Raw genomic sequence first — 26,955 nt, 5'->3', positions numbered from 1 at the left:
TGACGTCTCTAGGAAAGCCATTATTGCAGTGTTGTCGGACCTTGCCTTTTCCATCGCACTACTGAAGGGAAAACAAGATAAGGATATGATGATGATTGTAAATCTTTAACGTTACCTAAAGTCGACAGATATTTAAGAGATTAAGACTATACTTTTCTTGGAATCGACATTACCCCATCGAAGTCTAAAGATAGAGAGACTAGGAAAATGGAAAATCTAGGTCTAATTAAGGAGATAAGGCCCGTAAAAGTGCTTTGCCAAGTGCTTAACAGCTCATGAACATGCATGCAGATCTTATCATTTCATATTTTATACTTGATCCTGGTTTACTTATCATTATCTTATTGATTTAGCTTTCACTATTTAAATTATATATTTTTTGAAGTCAATTATATATCTATTATACTATACTGTGCTCGCTCTTTTCATTAGGGGGAGGGAGAAACCGAACCGTGAGGTGAAAACCGGCCGAACCGGACCGGAAAATGGGTTCCGGTTACCGAATCGGAAGAAACAGTTAAGAAAAATGCAGTGGACCGCACCGGACCGGATCCAACCGGGTCGGAATCGGGTTTTATCTCTGAACCGGCCGAATTATATATAATATATAAATTTTAATTAAATTTAAATAGAGGTCAATTTCTGATTGGTTCATAATAGGTTTCAAGTGAGCTTGACCTTACTTGATCAGAAAAAAAAAACCCTAACCTATGCTACCCACAAACACTCTCTCATAATCTCATTCACTCTTGCCGTTCTCTCAACTCTCTCTCTTGACCCACTCTCTCTCTCTCGACTTCTCTCTCGATCCACTCTCTCATTCACTAAATCACATACATATCTCGCCGTTTTGTATCATCTCTGACGGAGTCACTGTCTCACTTCATCATCTCCATCATCGCTGCAGATGGATTTGGTAGTGAACCATGACCTTCCCTCTTCGTTTTTGCTTACTCTTCGTTTTGGTTATGTTGTTCATGTGAAATTAGGATACACTTTTGTAGAGATGTGTTTTGATTTTAGGCTTCGGGTTGTATAATTTGGGTTTTGATTTCAGTTTCACTGGGTCCAGGTTTAGGGGTTTCAAAATGCCATCTGGAAATCGATTGTGGGTTTTGATTTTAGGGTTTCTAGAAGTGAAATTATTGTTTCAATTTTAGGGTTTCTGAAAATGAAGCATGGGTTATGAAATTAGGGTTTCTGGAAATGAAATTAAGGTCTTTGTTTATGTGTTTATGTGTTTTACTGTGATTGTATGTCTATCAGATTATGTTTATGTATTAATCTGATGTGAATATGTTGTTCTCTTGACTGGCAGGATCTGTTGTAACCACAGTTGACGATGAAGAGTTATTGATGGGTTAAGGCTGCGGACTTGCAGATCTGCATTTCTATGCTTTCTTGAATTTTTTTTAGTTTTGGAGATCAAGAACTTACTTTAAAGTTTGAACTCTTTTATTTGTTGAATTTCGGTCTGTAATGAACTACGGTTGTTGAATTTCAGTATGTAATGACTAACTGTTTTTAAGTGATTCCGGACTTTGTTTAATTTGTGAAGCTCTGTAATGAACTCTTGTACTAGGTTCCTGCATTTGTAAACTGGTGTTGAAAGTCTCAGCAATGTTTTAACTGTTAGCAGTTGTTTCCAGGTAGCTTGGGCCAATTAGGCCATGGATTTTTGCTTGTTTCTGTTCATGGTTTTGTTTTAGTGGATTGATTAATCTGCAGAAATTGGGCTGTAAAGAAAAAAAAGAAATGCCCAACTAAGACCGAACCCAAACAGGGTCGAACTGAATTTTCGGCCCACACTATTTGGAAACAGTTTTCGGCCCAGATTATGGCCCAACCGATAGAAACGGGTCGAACTCAGTTTGAGCCCAACACCGACCCGGGCCGACCCGAGCCCAGCTCTACTTTTCATTTCAATATCATCCACGTTGATCATTTGCAAAACTTTGGCCCGGGGGACCAAGAGATTGTTCCACTAAAGAATTTTTTGTTTTTTAACCATTGTAAGAGAACCACTTGAGGGATATACTTCTCTGGAATTGGGTTATTTCTATACCTTACTATTTGCTTTTTCATTATAAATCAAAATAAGTTATGGTTAACGTTCTTAATTAACTCTACTTAACTGTGATAAATTTTAAAAATCAGAGAAGCGAGCAAATAATATTGTTAATGAACATATTTAAGCATTAGAAGTGGCTGAACACATTAACAAGGGATCGTCTAAACTAAGAGTCTTAATACAACCATTTTTCGTAGTTAGCTTAATCTGCTATAAACAAATACTGAAATACGTATTCATACGGTTTCAGCCATCGGAACGACTGAGGGGGCATTACATGCATTGTATATAACGATATAAAATCCAGAAAGCCATGCATCATATAAACCACCTTCGTATTAAGAACTCTAAGGCAACTTCCACTCCACTCCTCCTCCCTCCAATTGGTCCTTTGAGACTTGGTTTTAAGTGTTTAACTATAAACAAAAGAAGCTAATTAAGCACTATCATTTTAATGCATTCAAATACTACATTATTGACCAAAAAACACTTGTTAAATACCCAACTGATTATGCTGATGAAACCAATAAACCCTAATACCAATAGTCTTCGAACTACATGCATTGCCGGCCAGTTTTCACCAGTCAGATTAAGGATGGCTCGTCTCAATCCTCAAGGTCAACAAATGGCAGATAATTAAGATAATGTAATCAAATCTTCTTGGCTTAATTTTTATCGTTTGCTTTTGGAAAAAAGAAAATTATTTGGTTGTATGTTCTTTACATTATCTTCCGGAATCTATGCTAAGTTTACTTGAGATTGGTGCTTGGCATCTGCATATAATCTTTTCACATATCTGAGAAAGGAATCCATTTGTTTGGAAATTTCGTCTTATTCCATTTCTAGAATAGTTCTTTGGCATGTTAGCTTAGCATTGAATCATTCACACGTTAATGATAGGCAAAATGTGGTGTATATCTTGACGGGTTAGGTTTATCTAGGACCACAATATCTTGACGGGTTAGGTTCAACAGGAACGACAGGAATTGTCGTGATCTGTCCCTACTTTTGTCTCATCTTGATCCCCGAACTGCACAGTCCGAAATTGAAGTGTGAATAATGCTCGATCTTTCAGAACGTAGCAGAATCGATGCCTGATGCGTTTTCTGATCGATATCGCAAAAGTGACGAGATCACACATACATGCTGCAAACGTGCCTGCAAGGATTGATGTTCCTAAAACTAGAGGACATGACGCCATCTCAAGGGAACCTGAGCATGGCGTCAACGTCCCACCCTATGGTGACGTTGTGGCTAGGCCCATGGCTCTTATCAGAAAGCGTGGGAGGTCCAAATGTTCGATGGATTTATCAATTAAATCAATTTATTTTTATTTTAAATAAATAAACGTGTCGTAAAACATTATTGACTGGTCTAAGCCCGGATTAAAACTATGATCAAGTACTTAGATTAAGTCCCATTTGTTGGTGATAAAGAGCTATGTAATATTATTCGACTTAACCCCAAGATGATCAAAAGAAAACGCATCTTGGTGGTGACCGTTGAGTCATGAAGATGAACTTTTAACCTACCCGGCTTGGGCTTCCTCGAGTAATGATTGAAGCAAAATAAGGAAAGCGGTTGAACAGCACGCGCTCGACAAGAATAAGGGAACGTGTGGTTGGCAAGTCAAAAGTACTAATTAATTAGAGAGCATACTAGAAAAAGAAATTTACAGCCACACAGGTAGCACACGTGGCAGAACATGTGGCTGTTTGGGGTCCGCAGTTCAAGACAACACTGACCACAAAAACCAATCCTATCATAAAAAAGGTGTCTGCCCTACTTCAAATCTAAATCTCCAGCCTCCCAAAACGAATCTGATTCTGTCCATTATTGTTGTACTTTTGTCTATCTATTCTATAATTCAAATTTCTTTTCTTCTTTTAGAGTTTTTTTTTTTGGCAAAGTTTTCTTCTTTTAGAGTTGAGACAATCAAATTCAAATTTTAATAATTTCATATTTGGCTATAGATTTAATGAGCAAAGAAAATAAATTTAATATTTTATTAACATTTCAATCAATATTTGATTTTTTTTTTTAAATTTTTGGTAATTTTGTGGTACCGAAATCCAAATCGATCAGTCTGGAGTCTGGACATAAATATTTTAGAATCCTAATTTAATTTTTAAATTAAAGAGTCATTATTGTTAAAAAAAATTAAATAATTATTTTAATGTTTCTTCGTATTTCTAAAAATAATTTCAAGTTATAAATTCTAAAAAAAAAAAAGGGGCCGTGACCACTTACCCAATTTTAGACGAAAAATTGCCCACTTACTCCACCAAGAGTTATTTAACCCCATTTACCCAATCTAACATCTATGGACAATATTGCCCTCATACTCTCTCTCTCTCTCTCGACTCCCATCAACCTCTCTCCTCCCCTTGCTTCTGGAAAGCCCTCGCCGGAATTCAAATCGGACCCACCGGCCACTGTCGTCGGCGATCTCTGAGTCTGCGACCTCCGCTTCTTCTTCCTCGCCTTCCTCCTACTCCAACTCACTGCTTCTTCCTCTTCACCAACTCGTTCTCCCCAGCCAGATTCCGATTCACCATCTCCGTCCTCCGATTCACCTTCACCCTCCAAGATCCGCGACCTCGCCCGCCACGTCAGCGCCAAGTTCTTAGAAGCTAGATCAAAGGCTGGGAGGCTCCGGTGAGGAGGCTGGATCGGAAGCCGGAATGCAGGCGGTTGGGATCGGTGCTGCAGATGACTCCGGTGAAGGGGAGGCGGTGCTGCAGTTACTTATGGGCTGGCGGAGACGAAGGACGATCTGGTGGGTAGGACGTCGGGAATTTTTTTTTTTTTTTTTTTTTTAATTTTGATGGTCTACTGGGGGGCAGTAGACACATTATTGGCCCCCAGTAGACTTTGATACGAGGGACAGGGATCACTATAGTGTGGTGTTTTGATAAGTTACATGTTGTTTTCTGTGTATTAAAGTCAAATTATCTGTGAATCCTACAAAAATGTGCATTTTTTGTGGTCTATTGGGAGGCAGTAGAGACATTGGACTTTGTATTGGGGGGCAATAATATGATTATAAATTAATCAATTGTGCCTGTAGTATATTCATTTTGGTTTTGGGAGTTCATACAATTCACTGGAGGACAATAATATGATTTTTGGGAGGCAATAGTATGATTACTGGGGGGCAGTAATATGATTACTGGGGGGCAGTAATATGATTACTGGGGGGCAATAATATGGTTACTGGATATTATTAGGGGCCGGTCGCCGGATTCCGGTCCCCGTTCGCCGGATTCCGGTCACCGGTAGCCGGCGCCCTGTCACTGGTCACCGGAGGCCGGCAAGGTGGAGGATGACTCCTCCCTCTAAGTGAAAAAGAAGGAGAGGGCAAAAAAGTCCCAACAAAAAATAAAAAAGAATTAATTGGGTAAAGGGGAAATAATCCCTTAGAGTGTTTTGGGTAAATGGGGTTAAAAAACAGTTGGTGGAGCAAGTGGGCAATTTTTAGCCTAAAATCGGGTAAATGATCATTTTCCCAAAAAAAAAAGGGAATGAATTCTAACGGAAAGACTTAAAATTAGGGAAAGGAGATGCTGGGAGGAGGAATGAGGGCCTCTCATTCTTCAGTTTCAAAGGCCCAGGCTACGTTTTTTACGGACACAACAGGCTCAGCTGTTTCCCGGAACCAACGTGGCAGACCCTCGGCCGTTGTATCCACTCCATCAGGGGCAAAATTGTAAAAACACACCCTCCACCCTTCCGCGCATCGATCCTCTCTATAAATAAAGCCTCAGAGCTCATTTTTAACGAAAACCTAAACACAGCCTCCTCCTCTCCTTCTCCAAAGTAGCCCTCTTTGATTCGGCGTCAAATTTCCGATCTTAGCAGTTTCCCCGGAGGTTGTTTTCTGGCCGTCTTAACCAAAATTCATACCAGTGAGTTCTTGTTTCCCCTAAAATTGTTAATTTTTGATATGATCTGTTTAATCGTGTATATTAGGGTTATATTGATCTTGTTAGGGATTTGAGTGCGGATTCAGTTTTCTGTTTCGTATAAATAAATTCGTTGAAAGATTGAATCTGGTTTTGGATTGAATCAACGATTGAAATTTGATTCTGAACCATAAAGATCTCGAGTCTTTTCAGGTTGTATGTGTTGTTTATCTAAAAATGCTTTACAGGGTGTTAGAAATTTGTGCACGGTTTCTGATAATTGTGTATGATCTCAGGTACGACTGAATGTTCTAATGGAGTCTAAAGGCGGTAAAAAGTCTAGCAGTAGTAAATCCTTATTCTACGAAGCACCTCTCGGATACAGCATTGAAGACGTTCGACCCAACGGTGGAATCAAGAAGTTCAGATCTGCTGCCTACTCCAACGTAAGTTTTGTGTGTCTTTGATTCTGTGAATCCATTTTTAGCTGTGTTAATTGTTGTATGAGATCATTGTACATACGAATGCTAAGTGTTTTTCTGTTTCATTTTGTGCAGTGCGCTCGCAAGCCATCCTGATATCCCCCAATTGGCAACCTGACCGCGTTGTGACGTGGTCATTTGATAGCTTTAGTTGGTTTTTGTTTATGTTTGCTTTGACCTGCATCTGCATCTTCCTCTCCTCTCTTTGCGACTACAATCTCTTCTCAACTGTGTTCTGTTTGCATCTGTGATCTTCGTGGAGCCTTTTAGCCACAATGTCGATGGCGGCGGGTTCTGCAATTGGATTTGAAGGATACGAAAAGAGGCTGGAAATTGCATTTTTTGAACCGAGTATCTTTCGTGATCCCCAAGGAAGGGGTCTTCGATCCCTGTCCAAATCCCAGCTGGACGAGTTTCTTGGACAAGCTGAGTGCACTATTGTCTCATCACTGTCCAACGATGAAGTCGACTCATATGTTCTGTCGGAGTCGAGCCTCTTTGTTTACTCCTACAAGATCATCATCAAAACTTGTGGGACGACTAAGTTGCTCCTAGCAATCCCACCTATCCTGAAGTTAGCTGAAGGCATTGATCTCACCGTGAGATCTGTGAGGTATACTCGTGGGAGCTTCATTTTCCCAGGAGCACAATCATTCCCTCACCGAAACTTCTCCGAAGAAGTTTCTACTCTTGACGCATACTTTGGGAAGCTCGGGGGAGGCAGCAGAGCTTATATGATGGGCGGTGGGTCTGACGGACCTCAGAAATGGCATGTGTATTCTGCTTCAGCTGAACCTGTTAGCTTGGTTGATCCTGTATACACCCTAGAAATGTGCATGACTGGTCTGGACAAGCAAAAGGCTTCTGTTTTCTACAAATCTGAGTCAAGCTCAGCAGCTGGAATGACCAATGATTCTGGAATCCGAAGGATCCTACCAGATTCTGATATTTGTGATTTCGAGTTTGACCCCTGTGGTTATTCGATGAATGCCATTGAAGGAGCGGCAATTTCAACCATTCATGTTACACCAGAAGATGGTTTTAGCTATGCTAGTTTTGAATCCGCAGGATATGACTTCAATGAGTTGAATCTTAACCAGTTGACTGAGAGGGTTTTGGCTTGTTTCAAACCGAGTGAGTTCTCCATTGCTGTGCATGCTGATGTTGCAGTCAAGTCACTCCAGCAAATTTGTTCATTGGATTTGAAGGGATACTGTCGCGAAGAGAGCAGCCACGAGGAGCTTGGAATGGGTGGTTCCATTGTTCATTACAGGTTCCTCAAGACTGAGGCCTGTGGTTCTCCAAGATCAACTCTTAAAGGCTGCTGGAAAGAGGAAGATGAGGACTACGAATCCTCTTGAGAGTCGTTAACTTATAATTGGTTGGCATTTACTGTTTCAGTATAAATAATTACCTGTCAGGCATGATCTGATATTGGTAATGGTAGTATGTGTAGAAGTTTTCAGTTATATGTTCTTTTTGCTGAAGTCTTTCTATTCTGGATGAGTGTTGTATTATCTTCTCATCAATGGACCTTTGTATTCAAGACCGAAAAAGAAGATCTCTGTATCTTCAGTTAATACATTCATGGTTATGTTAATCTTGGTATCTGTTTCACTATCCTTGGCAATGAATCATAGAACTCGTGTTTATGGGTATGTGGCTTATCTTCTCATACATGGACCTTTGTATTCAAGACCGAAAAGAAGATCTTTGTATCTTCAGCTAATACATTCATGGTTTAGTTAATCTTGGTTCTGTTTTACTATCCTTGCCTATGAATCATAGAACTCATGTTTATGGGTTATGTGGCTTATCTATGTTCATGGAAAAGAGTTTATCTTCAAGGGTATGGGTGTGTGTTAATTATTGATTGGATATGGATGGGTCAGAATGTGGTTGCTAGGGTTCCCTGCCCTTTGAACTTCTTGACCATGAACTTTTAACTACGCCTTTTTCTCTGTTGTATCTGCATGGATGTTGAAATTTTTTGACTTAAGCAGCTTACAGGAACAGATATTTGATTGTTTGAGGCTTTCTGGGCACATATGATTTTGATATATTCTATACTCAATTGTGTGTGGTATTGACGGTCAAATAGAGCTTTGTTGCAATTTGATCTGAGAGGAGGTTGTGAATAGCATCGAGTTTGTGTGGTCTCTACTATCGTTGACGAACATCATGCTGCCTAACTTTTGACCAACAATAGTATAGAGGGAGATGAAAGAACAGGTGGTTCTATCTACACGATTGATTATGTGAAACTACAACGAAATGGCTTGGGCAGCCTCAACTTTTGACATTGACTAGGGACTACATATCTGTCTTCAAAATTTGGGAGCCTAGAAAACGAAAGGGACTGTTGAAAGTTCATATTTTCTCTAGGCCCATTATACTGGACATCGAAATGAAGAACCCCATTCTTCCCCCTCATATTCCTTGGTTATAAAACTACTTCAAGTGCATACATTCTTCATCAATTTTTTACCCTATTGCTAGGGTGCAGAACAGTGATGACCAAAAGATGCAGATGAACCACTCCAACTTAGCCACTGCGGAACTGTAAATGATATTGTTGTTGCCATATTTACTTTGCTCCCGGTCAGGAGTATGAAATTTTTTTGTGGTTTGTTTTTGTTTCATCCCAAGATCGGGGTGGTGTCTAATTGGATATACATGGTTAATATTCTTCGTTATGCCACAGTTTACTCTGCTTGGATTTAAAAAAAAAAAGAATATCGCATTTTATAATAGTTTAAGCTTTTGAGGTTCAGTGATTGTCTAACATGATATCATAACTTTACTAACAAGTTATCATTAATTTGGAAGTTTCATCCCTCATTTTGTCCAATTGTACCGACCAAACATGTTGTATGCTTTTAATTTTCCATTTAGTATAACGATTTGACACTAATTATAACTAATTTCAGTCCTCAAGACCATTCTTCATGGCTGCAAAGATGTCATGTAAGGTGAAAGTGTATTGTTGATTTCTTTAATTCTTTAGCACGTTGGTTAGTTCTTCTTAAACCCACCAAAAGGGTTGGGAACATGTAACTCACGTCCCCAATCCCCATTGCTACATAATCTAGGATGAAAGCTATAAATAGTATAAATCATATACATGAGAGTACAATACTAAGTCCTACTGTATTTGGCAATTGTATTGCATCTTCCTGCTTCTAGTCCCCTGAAAGAGGGTGAAGGGGGCCAGACAACCAGGCAAAGCAATCAACTGCTTTAGTCATGTCCATACATGGATCAAATATAAAGCTCTAGTTCAGCTGTTTTGGCTTTCGGAAATCTTTGAGATATCTCTGGGGCTACTAATTGTACAGGCTTTAATCAGGACCAGCTGTCTGCTCAAAAAGCAATTGAAACATTGCAATGAGATACAGGAGGGACCAAAGTGAGAAGAATAATTCAACATTATTCTGCAAGGAAAATGTTAAAAACTATAGGCACGTCTGTAAATGGTTAGAATGTCTTCCTCAATTATTGTATGAGCAAAGATAGCTATTGCACAAGTAGATGGCTTGGCCTGTATGGAATGGTTGTAGAAGTCACCAGTCTCTCTGGAAATTCTGGATTGTTACTGTTTAATCTGTCATTTCATGATGGTGCTTTTGAAGCTTTTGGCTTGTGAGGCCAGGTAAGGTTGTTGTTATTCCCCTTTAACTTTATAGAAAGATGATTTACTTTTGGTTTAACATTTTCTTAGAGGGGGAAATCTTTGTTGGGATTGTTTTTAGTGTGGTCTAATTGACTAATTTCCACTTTATCTAATGCCATTTGTCTTTATTGTAGATGCTCCTCCATCTTTGTGATATTTCTTATAAGCTAATGCCTGTTAAATCAAAATTATGGAGAGAAAGTAGCGGGTTTTACGCACTAGCTTTGCACCCTTGGGTTGTGTGAACCAGACAACCTTGAGTTCTGATGGCCAGACAAATACACCCTTAGGCCTTGTTTGGTTTACCGAATGAATTTCTTAGAAAAGTTGTTCCTTTGTATTTTCATCGGAAAAGAAAATTAAGATTCTTATTAATGTGTTTGGAAACAGTAAGTAATGAAATCAATAACTAATAATTCTATAAAATAAAAAATAATAATAATTCTATAAAAAAAAAAACTAATTTTCTTTAATTATATTATTAGTTATTTTTTTTTGACAGTTTCTCTCAAAAAAAAAATAACTAATAATATATTAAAGAAAATTAGTTTTTTTTTTTATAGAATTATTTTAGCAATACAAATAGTGTAATAAAATATTAGAAAAGTGTAATAAATGCTATGAGATAGGAAAATGGTTCTTTGGAGAATGGAATGATTCATTTTCCTTCCTATTTTCCCTTGCAAGAGGAACCATTTTCCTAATTTTACACTTACCAAACACAAGAAAATAAGCACTTTCTCTTTTCCGAGCTTAAAATCCGTGAAACAAACGACGTCTTAACTTTGCATTGTTCATCTTAAGAGGCAAAGATTCTAATTCGATCACCGCACTGAAAAAAAAAATGTGTATAGAGGACCAACTATATATGGTTTGTTAGCATCTTGATTTGAACGAGTGAGAGCGAGAGGCACTTTGACATTTATTTTGTTTTTCTTCTAATTTCCACCTTTTTTGGGTGTTACAAGGAATGTGGGAGGAGAATTTCATTTGGTTAGTTGGATCGTCATGTGTGCACTACAAAAGGAAAGAAAAAAGAGTTGCATGCATGTGAGGTATCCTAAGCTTTTGATATATGCATGGCACCATTTGAAACTGAATTTGTTCTATGTTGGCCATTCACAGAAAGTGGGTCGACTCATTATAAATTATAACTAAATTGACAATCAACTTCCTCTGAGCAGCCCTTAATCTTCAACAATGGACAACAATTTCCTTGATTTATCAGTAGTACTAACATCCTTTTTTAATTTAACTCAAAATGAACTTCAATAACACATTGATCAAGGGCTCTACATTAATCTCCCATTTTGTACGTGGCTTGTAAGTCAGGCTCGAGACTTTTTGAGATTGAGTATTATGCTCATATAGAAATCTTGATATTATTTCGCGACTTGATAATAAGCGAAAAATTTGAGATCTTATATGGTATTATGTATGGCTTAGGTTTTCCAATATTCTACTTTCCAACAGTATATATTAATGTATTATGAGTGCAAATTACCCGTTATGCTCTCCAACATGAAGAAGCTTCATGTCCTTTTGAAATTTGAACTATGCAAGGCAGGGCATATATGCATTGATTCACTGAAGGTGCATTTCATACGTACACGCATGTATGATGAAGAAACAGCCCTATACCCATGAGGGAATCATAGTACATGGTGGAACTGGAACAAAATAGACTGATCGATATATAAATATCATGCACCGAGTACTCTGTAAATTAGGTACAAACGATAGTGGGTGTGGGACTGGGTAGTACATGTTCAGAAAATGAAAAGAGGCAGAAGGTACGGTTTGGCTACTCTTAACAGAAACAGAACCAAAACAAAATGATGAATGTGGGGTGGTACAATTTGCTCAAAACAGTGGCCAATAAACTCTCTCAAACCAATTCAAGTGGTACAAAAGAGCAATAATTTCCTACTCATTTTTGGCTCCTTTTAGAACATAGTGCATATATGTCTTGATTAGGGTTTACGGTCAACTTCACTTTAACCACTTATTTGACTGCCTTTTGAAATTTCCTTGATTACAAAATTACAAATTGGACAAAGATTCCGCTAAGTAATAATCAAGGGCATGCAGGGAAGAAAAAAATGGAGTGGTTATGGAGCAAGATGACAATGGACAGGACCGACAGAGTTGCAGATAGAATATCTTTGTCCATTAAGGGTTCGGCAGCAAGGGATCGATCAAATTAAGGAAAAAAATACACTTTTAGTCACTAAACTACTTTCGCTTGATCGACACTTTGGTCACTCACATTTATAAAATTTCATTTTAGTTACTCATCTTTAACTCCGACTATCACTTTAGTCCGCCAGTGTATTTTTCCGATTAAAAAAGTCACATGACACCTAACATGCCATTTTTTCAGAGTTATTTTTGTCCCTTCACTTTTTACCCCTCATTTTCCTCTAACCCTTCACAATTCCCTGGAAAATCTATGACTTCCTTCTAATTTTCATCCCTTCTCCTTTCCCTTCGACCTGCCATGTTAGATGTACAGTACATTCATCTATGTTAGTTATCCGATGATGAGATTAAACCAGACTCTTCACCCTAGCTAGAAACAACAAGTGAAAATAATTAGCATGCAGCACCATAGTCACACACCAACCAGTAAAGGCATGCAACCTTTATCTCAAAGACAACCCAGCTGGTTAATTTGTTATATGTTTTCTGGGTTTGCCATTTACGAAGTCTGCAGGCTGAGCTATGCAGCTAGCTATAGAGCAATTAATTTCTCAGAGAATGAGTTTTCTACGAATCTGAGTGATCACGTTCAGTGTCTTTTAACTATCTTCTCAATAAATTAATAAGAATACTATCAGACCAGTGTACTGTGTTAGAGATTCAATTGTACTGTGTTAGAGATTCAATATAGGAACCCTGCACCAAATGAAATTAGAAGAAATGGAGAAATTGATCTTTAGATGACTAGTGTCTAGTGCACAAGTAAATATGGTGAAATGAAATTGGACGAGAATGACCCTAAAACTCACATGCCATTTATGTCACATGATTTTTTTTATCGAAAAAGTACACTGGCGGACTAAAGTGATAGTCGGAGTTAAATTTGAGTGATTAAAGTGAAATTTTATAAATATAAGTGAGCAAAGTGTCAATCAAGTGAAAATTGAGTGACTAAAGCTATATTTTTTCCTCAAATTAATTGCTTGCTTGCTTGCTTCCTGGTTCTGGTTGCTGTTTCAAGGACGATGTATATATGCCTCGGCTTCCTCCAATCCTCCATAGTCACTGAAGCTTGGTTTGAGATCGAGGACGTACGATTAGCTGCACAAGGGCACAGTGTCACAGTGTGGTCGTCTGCATGTTCCAATCACGAGGGAGATTTTAGAGTGAATGTGAGTAGACGACATGAAGGGGCCACAAACTAAAGTCAGTGCTTGGAATCCTACTTGACAAGAACAGTTGGATTCATGATTGAGAATTACATGCATTTTTTTCTTTAAACATTAGAGAAATTTGAGCCATGATCATCTCCTATAAACAGTTCAGCCTTCATGATCGAAACCCAGTTTTGTGCATAGAACTGGATTGAATATGCTTTTCCTAAATATATATGCGAAGGGGACTGTAAGTGGCTGATTGATTGCATTTAAACAAGTGTGTCAATCCATAAAGAGCTAAGTAGTTAACTAGTTATCAATAACTTGAACTTGACTCGATCTTTCGATGAAATAAGCTTCAGTAGTTGTTTTGATAAGTAAAATTTTGACGTTGATGCCTGAAAAAAACCCCGTATTATAGAACAAAGAAAGATCATCGCTTGAGCTGCCGTTGGCCCGTTGAGCTACCACGCTGCCACGCATAAGTTTTCTTCCGATGAATGTGAGATTGATAGGGAAATAAATACCCTCGAATTTAACTGCTTTGAATGATAACCACCTGATCAACTTTACTATAGCATCTTCAGATTGATCATCATGAAAGCAACAAAGCAATTCCTCTTGGTCCAAAGGAACGTTTGAACATCAATCAAGTCAGCGGCACTGTAGGACCAGATTGCACGTGCATCTATGTACCAGATATATCATTACTGTTCGTATCATATTTTCTTCTGTAGTATCATCGTGACCCCATGATCTCCTCTTTGATGCAGTTTAGGCACACGTAAATCACTGTTTGCTCTTAGGTCATGTTTGATTCACGGATTTGAGGAATCAAGAAAGGAAAATAGTTCATTTCCTTTGTTTGGTAGGTACAAACTTGGGAATTATTTTTCTGATAGATGGGAAAATAGGATGGAAGATGGTTCCTTTAATTCATAACTCATAGGATTGATTTTCCCTTCTTTCCCAGTATTTATTATGAAAATTTAAGACTACAATATCCCTACTCAAATGTGTTTTTGCCAATTTCACCAATGATGATAAATTTTAAAATATAAGGGGTATTATTGAAATATTGATATATTTTTTCTTTTTTTTACTAACCAACCAAACACCGGAAAGGAAATCAAATAGTCTTTCTTGAGTGCTTTCCCTGCCTTACCAAACACTAGAAGGAACCCTGACCGGAATTTTAAGCTCAAAAATTCTATGATGCTTTGAGAATTAAAATTTTAGAGTCCGAAGCTGTTTAATTAATCACTGTTTTGGGTGTATCCCACACAATAAGCTAATTCAACAACTCTTAAAAGTCTTAAGAGTTCGAATAAAAAAATTCAATACCCTCAAGCAATATAGAACATCAAATCGAAGGGCTTCGTCACACGGACAATACTACTTCAGGTCTTCAGCAGATACCGGGGACCTACTAATTTACCTGTCGTTTCTTACAAAGCAAGAGGTAAAGAAAAAGATGCTCTCTTTTGCTTTTAAAAGTTGCTGCTTTTCATAGTTTATTTCATGGACTGTCTCTTGATTCAGGAGACAGAGTGATCGAATGTATTAGCACTTTCTTTTCTGGCTAAATCAACACAAAAGATTTCTTGAATTCGGAGTTTGCCGTTAAGATAGACGCTCTTAATCTTTGTAGTTATGAATCATCCTACGTTATTATTTTAATTTCTTCACTTGATTTTGTGCGAATGTTAAAATGTAGACCGGTTTACACAAGTTTTATGTTTTTGATTTTCATAAAATCTTTCGATCATTAAGTCTATGAGTAGTAGGTCGAGGATTATGACTTATGACTTGGTTAAGAGTACTTACGATTATACATAAGATCTCAAGTTTGAATATCTATTCGCTAGATAGGTTTTAAACATGAAAGAAAAATTGACTTCATGTGCGGCTGTAGTGACTCGAATCTAATTATTAGAAAAATATATGGTGGAATTCGAGAATCAAATAAATGGCCAAACTTAATGGAATGTTAGATTCCCAGGAGCCACTATGGAAGCTTAGCCTACTGTACAGATCTCTCTCTCTCTCTCTAACTGACAGCAAATTAAGCTATGTGCCTGCACAGTAAATTTTGATGAAGTTGTCGTAATCATAGCTTTTACAGTGCTTAACAGGTAATCCTTCACTCTCCTAAAAAAAAAACAGGTAATCCTTCACTTGCTTTACATTTTATAATGAGGGAATAATACTAAATAAAAATAATTTTCCAAAAGCACGTACCTTTTGTTTAACCCAATACATGATTGAAGGAATTTTCTTTTGCAATCATCTTTTGCAATTATCTAGACTTCGTTAGTAGTGTTGCTCATCAGCTTTTATATATTCCTTTATTTTGCTGCTTTTTCTTTACTGAAACCAGTAGTGGCAGAGCATGCTTACTTCTCTTTAGTCTTTACTATCTATTTACAAGCAAACCAATACCTGCTTCTTTGGCTCTTGCCTCTGACGCCAGGCCTTGACTTAGTGAGTCAGTGCATTTCTGGTTTTGGATAGACCCAGTTGCAGATTTCTTGTGTTGAGGCTTTGGTACTACTTAAACCAGCTCCATAAGCTTTATATCAAATCCGGGTGCCCCTGTTCTCTTGGACATTAAACTCAATGGAAATTAGGAAGCGAGGTAAAGCTTTGTGCTTTGTGACTCTTTTGTGCTTGTGGACTTTTGTAAGTGGCGCCCTTACCTCCAAAGGTGTCAACATGGAAGGTAATTAATTAGCTATGCAGACTCTTTGTGTGTTTGAATCACTGAGTAGCGTCTGATACTTCTTAATGATTTTTTCAGTGATAGCATTGGGGAGCATTAAGGATTCACTAGTTGATCCTCGTGGCGTTCTTCGCAATTGGGATGAAACTTCTGTGGATCCCTGCAGCTGGAATATGGTAACTTGCTCTGATGGTTTAGTCACTGCCCTGTAAGTAGTATTGTGTTTAAATTTTCAAATCATTAATTGAGAAATTCAAAAATACACCATGCATGAAAAACTGGTATCTTAGTTTAAGTAGCTGCAATGGTTTCTATGCAGAGGAACTCCAAGCCAGAATTTATCAGGCACTTTGTCACCAAGCATAGCCAACTTGACAAATCTCGTGCTTGTGTGAGTGACCATTAATTCTAAGTAATATGGTATTTCCATATCAAATTTTACTAAAAAGGGTGTTCTTGTTCTTGTTCTTGGTTTTTTTATTTTTTATTTTTAAAATCTTTTTATTCCTTTGGCAGGACATTTCAGGATAACAATATAACAGGACCAATCCCAACTGAGCTTGGGAGGCTCCAGAAGCTCAAAACACTTGATCTGTCTAACAATTTATTCAGTGGTCAAATTCCCACAGCTCTATCCCACCTGAAAAACCTACAATATTTGTGAGTTTATATTTCAGAAACTGCTGAACTCAATTATTTACTGACCAATTAAAGAAACATAGTCATGAAGCTTAATTCTGTTGCAAGCAGGAGGCTAAACAATAACAGTCTCTCTGGGGCAATTCCTTCATCGTTTGCCAACATGACCCAGCTGGCCTTTCTGTAATTATCTTCAAACTTACTGTTGTTAATTAATTTTAGTTTGTGTTAGTTCTTGTTGAAAATGTCTTACTAAGGTTGGATTACAGGGACATGTCTTACAATAATTTAAGCGGTCCAGTACCCCGGTTTCCTGCAAGAGCATTCAAGTGAGTCACTTTAATGTTGCTTTTGCCTCCAAAAGTTTTTCCCTCCTTAATACAGAAGAGGAAGAACTGAAACTCATTTATCTAGTTTTTGAATTGACACAGTATTGTGGGAAACCCTCTGATTTGCACCGCTGGAATGGAGCAAGACTGCTTTGGAACAACGCCTATGCCGCAACCTTTTTCCTTGAATAATACACAAAGTAATGATGGTTCCTTCTTGTTGTGTTTTTCAAATTTTGAAGTTCTGTTTTTAAAGTTGTATTCTGTTTCTTTCTTAAAATATTAGAAACCTGGTTTACTTTAGTTTCAATTTAATGACTGACATTTTTCTGGAATTTCAAATTCTACTTTTTCATGTTCTCTTGCAAATCGTTTCTTCCTAATTATAAAGCTTCTTGCAAATACCCTAAATTGCTTTTCTTAATGTATCTGAAGATTCTCAACCTGCTGGAAGACCTAAGAACCATAAAATTGCCTTGGCCTTTGCATCAAGCCTAGGCTGCATTTGCCTTCTAATTCTTGGTTTCGGTTTCCTTCTTTGGTGGAGGCAAAAGCACAACAAGCAAATATTCTTAGACGTCAACGGTTAGTATATAAAAAGTAAATTGAATTCAGTCACATGAAGACTTGCAAAACGCTGTCTTTACTAACACTAATTGAAATTTCAGAATCACACCATGAAGAAGTATGCCTCGGAAACTTGAAGTCATTTCACTTCAGAGAACTTCAGTCTGCAACACACAACTTCAGCAGTAAAAACTTGGTTGGCAAGGGTGGTTTTGGAAATGTCTACAAAGGATATCTCCATGACGGTACTGTGGTAGCTGTCAAAAGGCTCAAGGATGCTAATGCCATAGGCGGCGAAATCCAATTTCAGACAGAAGTTGAGATGATCAGCCTAGCAGTGCATCGTAACCTCCTCCGCCTTTATGGATTTTGCATGACAGCCAAAGAGAGGCTCCTAGTTTACCCCTACATGTCTAATGGAAGTGTTGCTTTGCGTCTCAAATGTAAAGACTCGTTTCTCCATCCATTTGCAAATTTTGCATTAGTCACTACTTTATATTAATTCCTTTGCCTTTAGAACTAGTGAATGAACACAAACTTTGGTACATTTGCAGCAAAACCAGCCTTGGATTGGGGCACAAGGAAGAGGATTGCAATTGGAGCAGCAAGGGGACTTCTGTACTTGCATGAGCAGTGTGACCCCAAGATCATTCATAGGGATGTAAAGGCTGCAAATATACTGCTTGATGATTACTTTGAGGCTGTGGTGGGAGATTTTGGGTTGGCAAAACTTTTGGATCACCATGAATCACACATTACAACAGCGGTGAGGGGCACCGTGGGGCACATAGCACCGGAGTATCTCTCAACTGGCCAGTCCTCGGAGAAAACTGATGTTTTTGGATTTGGGATCCTAATACTTGAACTAATATCTGGCCAAAGAGCTTTGGAGTTTGGCAAAGCAGCAAACCAGAAAGGCGCTATACTTGACTGGGTGAGCTAATGAATTCTTGGGTTTTTGAGAACCTCGTATTAGGCTATGCTTTGGTTGATGTACTTAGTTAAGTCATGGTTGTTCTTGCAGGTGAAGAAAATTCAACAAGAAAAAAAGTTTGATGTGCTGGTTGACAAGGAACTGAAGAACGACTATGATGCCATTGAGCTTGAAGAAATGATTCAAGTGGCTCTCTTATGCACTCAAAATCTTCCTGGTCAGAGACCAAAGATGTCTGAAGTGGTACGAATGCTCGAAGGAGATGGACTCGCAGAGAAATGGGAAGCTTCTCAGAGAGCCGAATCAAATAGGTGCAGAACCAATAATGATTTTTCATCTTCTGAGCGCTACTCTGATCTCACTGATGACTCTTCATTGCTTGCACAAGCAATGGAGCTATCTGGACCAAGGTAATAATACAAGCCTCAAAATAGTGGAACTTCAAAAATGCAAAGGCAAAGGACATAATACAGGTTGATACCATGAACAGGAGTCAACATTGAGTTTGTTGTATTGTTGTATATTAGCATCGACATCATCATATTGAAGCTCAAAAGAGTTGTGTTAAATTTCGACTGTACAGAATCTGATATGAGAAATCTGACATGTAGATTGAGTGTGTTACATGCCCTTTTTGATTATTCTCGAGTGAAAAAGTATTCCTGAGACTCCATTTTGGGGTCTTCAGATTGTAAGAATAATGTTCTCGGATTGAATTTTGTCTGTCTTCTTAAATTTCAATGGCAGCTCACATAGAGTTTTTGGATTAGCAATGTTTCTCATGGCTAAGCGGTATACTATCCGTTCAAGTTAATAATTATTTCTGCAAAAAAACAAATGACCAAATAAAAATTCAATGGCATTTTGTTAAATCCTTCAAGAGGTTCATTGTTCAGATATCAATCACACAACAGAAATAAGGAATTTCATATATTCTGTTCCTGGAAATATATTGTCACATCACAGCCAGTGTCCGTTCAGGAGGTAGAACAGTATGAACCAAACATGTGATTTTGTATACAATGTCAACACATTGTCATTTCTCACAAGATATTGAATTGAACAAACACAACAGAAGCCCAGCTCTGTCAAACATTATCAGACACAGAACTTAGTCTTGGATGAATACAATTCCTGCTTTAGGAGACGCCCTTGTAAAACTAAGCAACTCCGTGACTATTATCAAACGCGACTCCATAGTAACAAACACACAAGGCATAATACTCATGATCTCAAGCACCGGTGATTTTCTCAACAAAAATTTGATGAATTCCATCTCATGTGGCAGTCCGGACATATCTGTCATCTTCACAACTTTAAGTTTGTGGAATGTGCAATCTGAAGGGCCTTCTTTCTCCCAGAAATCCAAATCCGGTGATTCCATTGATGTTAAAGAGGATCCCTATGTTTGGCAGTAATCTTTACTATTAACTGAAGGGTAAAGCTGAAAACTAGAATAGCTATGAGTAAAGCACATGTAAAAACAAAGGATGATAACATATTCACAATAGCTTACCGAGAGTTGAAGTTCCTTTAAATTAGGAGAGTTTGTAATCAAGCGAAGAACAACAAGTATCTCTTTCATATCTTCAAAACTCACTTGATATAATTCAATAATCTTTAGATGGTTATATGTAATTGGAAGGACTCCCGGGTCTTTACCTATACTCAAATACTTGAAACAAAAAAAAAAAGTACACACAGAAATAAGAAGAGTATCGCTGTTGTGAAACATAAATGTAGCTATGGTATGTACACTTGAAAACGCAAGTGAGAATAAACAAACAAAAGCATCTCGTATTACCTTAGTAAAGTAGATATGCCCAATAAGCCTCTCAAGGCGTGGTATGCCACCAAGAAACTTGATAAACTTGCAATTTGAACTTTGCTCAGAGTTCTCAGCATTTTCATCAGTCATGTACAAAGCAACAGATAAATCAACCAATAGTGGAGTATTTTCAAGAGATATGTCCTTAAACTCACCTTCCAGACATAAGTACTTAAGATTTGGAGCACGGATATTTAAAGCTAGGCTATCAAAGTATGCCAAAGACAAGGTCTCAAGTAGCGGGCAACTAGAAATAAGACTTTCAATTGCCTCAGGAGCAACCAAAACTTGATGAAGATTGAGGCTCTTCAAACATGAAAATCATTTAAAACTAGGAGCCGGATCCAACTCGCAGCGATATAGGTCCAAACGGGTCAGCTTTTCACAATAAAAAAGACACCAAGGCAGCCTAAACCACTCACCCTCTTCTCCCAATTCAAGAACCAATTCTTTGATGCCATTCCTCGAAAGGAAAAGTATCCATTGATCTATATCCGGGCAGCTCTGCAAGTACGAAGTACAGACCTGGAACTTGTGAATAGGGCCTTGGTGAAGAAAGAGAGCTCGAGTTATAAAATTGATAAGGCTTTTTGTGACAACTACTTGATCACCAGATTGAGCCACACATTTTTCGTCGAATACAAGATGAGTGAGTGTAGTCCATTTGTATCTCCATTTCCTTGACAAGCAGCTAGTTCTTATAGCATCTCCTATTGGCAAACACGTGAGAATGCTCTCTATAATGCTCTGAGGCAGATTGCTTATCAAATCACGATCCGGTTTATCGCCCATTCGCATACTCCAACTAAACTTGCACAGAGAAAACAAGCAGTTATAGATTTTTTTTTTCAGTAAAATAAAATGTGATTATACATTCATCAACTCCAAAAATTCCCAATTTGCATAGTTTTCAGCATTAGAATCTGAAACAAAAACTAACAAAACTCAGTGCTCTGGCTCCAATTTAAAGTCTTCGTTCTAAGTTTAAGTGAATGCAATGCTTTCTGTACATTTCCATTATAGCCTTCAAAGGTTCACTGACAGTTATCTCTCTTTTCATGAAACCATGCTCATCAATCAAAGCCCTTATGAAATTCCATTGAATCCAAAGCAAACCCAAATCATCAAATATCAGATCTTGGAGAAATGAAAGAACGGAAGCAAACAAAAAAAATGTAAGAGCAGTAAAAACCAGACAGATAAAGATTTCAGATTTGCTGTCTTCTCCAAAATGTAAACTTTACCATTTACCTTTTTCTGGGTCTTAACTCTCAAGAGGTGTTCCCGCCGGTCGGTGAAGGTGAAGTTCGCATCTTCCTCTACATAATTATATGACGGACCAAAACTCAGTTTAACACCTTTTATGGCGGTCTGCCCTGCTTCGAGGGTGACGTCTGAAAAACTAATGTTGGATCTAAAACAAAAGCCCAACATTTTCAGCCCAGTTTTGATCCTCCTTCACTGAAAATGCAAGGCAACTCTATAGGTGACAACACTATTTATGACTCGCTCTTGATGATTTTTTTTTTTTTTAAAGAGGATCAAAGGATTTCACTCATACTCCTATGGTGACTCGCACCCATGACCTCAATCTTAGGTAGTGGGTGCTCTAACCACTGAGCTAACACCACTTCGTCAGCAAAGTTGACTGAAAAAGATATGAGATTGCTTGAGAGAGAAGATTTAGCTCTGAAATTCATCCTCATATTTTATTAAAACTAGCAATTGAATGGAAAAACCATTTAGTATCCTGTATCCCAAAAAAATTTCAAAATTGCTACGGCACCCTTCTTTACAAATTCTCAAAGAAGCTCTCTCTAGCTTCTATTTGCTTCTGGTATCTCTAACTGTTAAAATGTGTTTCCCGAGCAGAAGGGTAATACTGCATCATACTCAGGTGGGAAAAGTCGATCAGTCTAATAAGTTTTCAAGTTAAATCAGCTTCGATTTAAGATGCCCTTGTATATGACGACTCCTAAAACGCCAACAGCAAGTGTTACTGCAAGAGGAACTGAACGAGCATCCATGCCTTTACTGCTGTTTGTTCTTGCCGGTCGATTTCTCTCTCCCATGCTTTCCCGGAGGAGATTGTTGAGATTGTCTAACTGGTGCATGATTTGACGTTGTCCCCTTGTAATATTTGATATCTGATACAACAGAAGATTAGCAAACCAGTCATACACATGGTGATATTTTGCTCCTCGCAGAACATTACCCTGCAAATTTTGATTGAGAGTAACTAAGGTAGGTCAACTATAGTACCTCTTCCAGTGCTGGAGACTCCTTAGCCAACTGGGCAGAAGATGAGGAATTAGGCATTATGGAGCCAGTTAAAGATCCATTGCCCAAGCTAGAGATGAAATTATATGTGGGAGTGGAGCCATTGCAGGCTTCAGCTTGAAGAGCCATGTTTTGTTGGCTAGAACTTTTCTTCACAGTCAACTTGGAATTCAGCTCTTCAATTCGGTTTGTAAACTCATCCATCCTATCATTCAGCGAAGATATATGCTCTGATAGCTGAGTAATGACTCCCTGCCACAATAGAAAGGAGAGGAGGCAAAGAAAGAAACAGGAAAAATCGGTTAGTGATCATATTAACTAGAAGTGACTCCAATGCCAAAAGCACACATAATGACCATTAAGACCCACTCTTCTACCTGGCTTGCTAGTGTTGCTTGTGATTCTGAATTTCTGTCTTCAAACCTTTGACCGTTGGAAGAATATCCAGTGAGCCTGGATGTACTTTTGTCCCTTTGGTTTGTATAGGACTGCGACATACCACTGTCCAGAATAGACTCAGGTCTCAGTTTTGGACAGAAAATGAAATAAACAAAAACAGAAAAACTTGCACGTTATAAACAAAAATGATGTCTTTCTGAATATAGAGATCCATGCTTTGCTATGTCAGTGGAGATTCATGCTTTGCTTTGTCATTGAAGTACTGGACTTTACTTCATGACAGGAAGACTGATGATTGTTTAGATAAGAGGAGAAGGAACCAAAAAATCCTTACTGACATTGCAAAGCATTTATCTCCTGTGAAGCAAATAAAACCTGAAATTCCATTTAACACATTGACATACTATCACTTTCAAAATGCTGGACTGAAGCTTATGTTGCCAACTGAGCCACTCAAACAATGTCCACTGACCATAAACAGTGCAGTTCTAAACACCACCTCCCCCCCCCCCCCCCCCCTGCAACAACAAAAAGTCCAATATACAAAGAATTATGTATAGGTGGATTGAAAATCAAACCTCTTGAGATGCTTATTTCTCATGACAGCTGCAGAGACTTTAGAAAGTGCGTCTCTGGGGCTCAAAACAAGATCCTCATCTATGCTAAGCCTTGTCTTTAAATCATCTGGCAAGGCCTGAAAGATAATCGGGAGAGGGAAAAACAAGAAAAAGAAAAATAAGGCAAGTTATGCTTTGGATCACTATGATATCACATCCCAGAGAGAGAATAAGATGTAGAATTCATACCATGACCTCATTCACGAGCTTTTCCAGTTGAATTTGTTCAATGTAGGTACGAGGAATGTATGAACCTTCCAAGCCAAGCTGCTCTGCAACACATCTTACAACTACTCGATCTTTTCCCTGCACCTGTACCAAATATGCAGAAAATTCAAGTTATCATAAAAGACATAAGAAACAACAAATGAAATTAGAAAATATGAACCATAAGGTTTATGTTTTATCAAAGCCATGAGATAAGGGGCCTAGCCAACTAAAAGGGGCCTATCCATAGAGGCAACATCTTATTCCAGTCCCACTAGAATAATAATAACAACAATAGCCCCAAGGCATTAACACTAAAATTTAATTGAGCAAGAATTGACAGATAGAGCATTTTGAATGTTGCAAAACATCTCAGTTAGAAATCCTATTAACATGCATTCATGTAAGAACTTTTTTCATTCTTGCTTATTTACTTTTTATACAGATATTACTATGTAGAAGAAATTATCAGCATGACCATCAAAAGAAAATTGGAATATATCAAAAGGCATAACCATCTAGTTAGCCCCTCGTTGGGAACAATGTCGGTTTTGGTTTTTGATTCTCATATCTCTCCCTCCTTTCTCCCATATGTTTTTTTTTTCCTCTTATTAAGATTAACTGGCCCTAAATACGCATTTATACAATGAAGAGAAATAATATGAGCAAGTCTCCTCCATAACCCATATATAAGATATAAAGCATCAAAGCATTAAGTAGTATCCGGATACTAGAACATAAAAAAAAAAATAAAAAAAAAAACAGCAAACCTGAATATATCGACGATTGAGTTGCTCTAGCCAATCAATTTTTACACAGACACCATCATTGAAGAATACATGACTGCTTCTTTTCAGGATAGTAGCAATTGTGTATCCCAGAGCCATTAGTCCACCAAGAAGACGCACACTGACCTCAAAAGTTATTCTTGGTGATATAACAAATGGATTATCTGTCACCCACTCCTGAAATATGCAGCACACTGTCTAATCATGTACATGAAAATATATTGACTTTTGGCCATATTATAACTCTCTTATCATTGAAGGCTGAGGCTATATATAATTTTGACCTCAGTAAGTCCTTCACAACCTATCTCATCTCACAAAATACAGAAACTAAGCTTTGAAAGGCAAACCTCAAACATGAGACTATATTTCCCATCTTTATCACGCATCCTCAGATATGATTGGCAAGATTCTGGATCTTCACCAGGTGGTAGAAGGTATATGTCATAGGTCTCCTCCTTGGCTTCTGTATGCTCTTCAGTAAAGACTGCCTTTATTTGATCCACCGACAAGGGCTTCGCTGACTACAATATATATGGTGCACAAAATTTTCAGTGAAGATGCAGGTGTAACAACTTCAGGTTAGCAATCAACACCAATACAAGCACATTTACTAAAAGGAATGGAGATTTAACCTTTAAAATGTAAGTGGGACTTTGAAATCCAGTAAATGGATTGAACTTGTTGATAATTTTTATATGAGCAGTTTGAAGATCTGGCTCGATAAAGGCCTTGTACATTGGGTATACCTGTACATGGGGAAAGAAGTTCAGGGCTTCTGGAAAAACAACAATTTGTCAAGTGCTTATTGGTAAGGAGGGAAGAAGAGAAGTACTGTTTCAGATATTTGATGAATTATTTCTTCTGGTTCTTGGCCAGCTCGCTGTATGTCCCGTAAAACCCTTTTAACAAGGTCAAAGTGAACACCACCTGTGACAGATACTCGTAGATCCAGAAAAGGCCGCAACTTTTCACTCAAAGCATAAATGCCCTCAATGATCACGATACGGGAGCTTGGGACTTCAACTGTCCTGTCACCAGTAGATTCTTTAACATAAGATTTAAGCCAGATCAGAAAATATGAAAAGTTGTAGAAAATAATCTCTATCAATAAATAAATTTTAATAAGGCACTATTCAGCATTCTCTTAATTAACAAAAATAACCATCACCACTCTTAAGATGCATTTGGGGGGGGGGGGGGGGGGGGTGGGGGGGGGTTGGGGGGAGGCGGGATGAAGGTCAACATTAAGGTTCTTAAGGATGCTTAATCCTTCAATGACAAAGAGGATTACGATTTCAATAAGCAAGCTCAGATATATTCATTATTCACTACATTCAATTTTTTTTTCAACAGTTATAAATTCATTTTTAATATGCTAGGGACATGATAAGCCTTCTCAACCTGTATCCCTGTGCGGGAACTGGACTTGAAGTCATATAATGGAACCTCAACCGGCTTCCATGCTCTTAAGTCACTGACATTCTGGAGCAATGGTGTCGTAGTCTGTCAAACGTGGATCTGCACAGAAGAAAAAAAAATGAATAACCAAAAGAATTACTGTATTTTCTCACCAATGGAAAACGCTACTCTCATGGATGGCACATAGACCTGAACCAAATTATAAGTTCTGCTGCAAAAGTACTTATGGAAGGATCAAAAAGAAGTTCATGTCATTTTCAATTACAAGGTACACGAACAATGATTAGAGAGAGTTGTTTTACTTTTTAGGCCAATATTGTAATCATTCGTTACAAAGTAATTAGCTCATAGCCAACTAAACCATGCATCCTGGGATGCAATGCAAATCTTACATAGTCTAAACTTCTAATATGATTGTATGAATATAAAGCAGAACTCATCTGCCTAGGAAACTTATGCAAGAACATCTATATTATTTTACTTCCCTGATAAGAGAGAGAAGAAAAAGGAATCTACAAAGCTTCATAACATGTGAGAAGTAGCTGAGCTACTGACTTACCATCAAAGTTGCCATCAACAATTCGACTAGCGTCATTGTAGTTGTCCATTGATATGACCGCAACGCTGGGCATAAAGTTCAGTATTTTTTCAGTAAACACAGACTTTCCAGCCCCAGAAGGACCCGCCACTCCTACCAATATTATTCATCATTCTTTTGAGCTAATAACTGACA

At 38.0% G+C, this 26,955-nt stretch overlaps 4 protein-coding genes across 4 annotated transcripts; 2 read left to right on the top strand and 2 right to left on the bottom strand.

Annotated features, from left to right (window-relative positions):
* Positions 1 to 6,559: 6,559 nt before the first annotated feature.
* On the top strand, positions 6,560 to 8,058 carry LOC133709047 (S-adenosylmethionine decarboxylase proenzyme). The gene has a single exon (XM_062134651.1). The coding sequence runs from the start codon at positions 6,734 to 6,736 to the stop codon at positions 7,817 to 7,819; it is 1,086 nt and encodes a 361-aa protein (XP_061990635.1). The 5' UTR covers positions 6,560 to 6,733; the 3' UTR covers positions 7,820 to 8,058.
* A 7,723-nt stretch (positions 8,059 to 15,781) lies between these two features.
* Positions 15,782 to 19,450, top strand: LOC133707971 (protein NSP-INTERACTING KINASE 2). Its single transcript, XM_062133427.1, has 11 exons — positions 15,782 to 16,212; positions 16,291 to 16,420; positions 16,532 to 16,603; positions 16,729 to 16,872; positions 16,963 to 17,034; positions 17,121 to 17,180; positions 17,283 to 17,380; positions 17,616 to 17,765; positions 17,849 to 18,190; positions 18,302 to 18,681; positions 18,772 to 19,450. The coding sequence occupies exons 1-11, from the start codon at positions 16,110 to 16,112 to the stop codon at positions 19,093 to 19,095; spliced, it is 1,875 nt and encodes a 624-aa protein (XP_061989411.1). The 5' UTR covers positions 15,782 to 16,109; the 3' UTR covers positions 19,096 to 19,450.
* A 130-nt stretch (positions 19,451 to 19,580) lies between these two features.
* On the bottom strand, positions 19,581 to 26,949 carry LOC133707972 (inorganic pyrophosphatase TTM2; the record flags this gene model as incomplete). Its single annotated transcript, XM_062133428.1, is given in 16 exon segments — positions 19,581 to 20,083; positions 20,198 to 20,356; positions 20,486 to 21,314; positions 21,761 to 22,656; positions 22,772 to 23,041; positions 23,167 to 23,290; positions 23,767 to 23,882; positions 23,995 to 24,117; positions 24,783 to 24,977; positions 25,151 to 25,324; positions 25,436 to 25,549; positions 25,636 to 25,834; positions 26,209 to 26,294; positions 26,296 to 26,321; positions 26,782 to 26,928; positions 26,931 to 26,949. Coding segments are annotated over 13 exon segments (1,803 nt in total), but the record flags the coding sequence as incomplete, so codon positions are not given.
* On the bottom strand, positions 19,793 to 21,301 carry LOC133711129 (F-box/FBD/LRR-repeat protein At1g13570). The gene is made up of 4 exons (XM_062137295.1): positions 20,932 to 21,301; positions 20,486 to 20,796; positions 20,198 to 20,356; positions 19,793 to 20,083 (listed from the first exon to the last, which is right to left on the bottom strand). Exons 1-4 carry the CDS (start codon positions 21,299 to 21,301, stop codon positions 19,793 to 19,795), a joined length of 1,131 nt encoding a protein of 376 aa, XP_061993279.1.
* Positions 26,950 to 26,955: the final 6 nt, after the last annotated feature.

Source organism: Rosa rugosa, chromosome 5, assembly GCF_958449725.1.
Source record: "Rosa rugosa chromosome 5, drRosRugo1.1, whole genome shotgun sequence".
Classification (NCBI taxonomy): domain Eukaryota; kingdom Viridiplantae; phylum Streptophyta; class Magnoliopsida; order Rosales; family Rosaceae; genus Rosa; species Rosa rugosa.
Note: the sequence above shows the minus strand (reverse complement) of the source record. Positions and strands in the feature narration are given on the sequence as shown.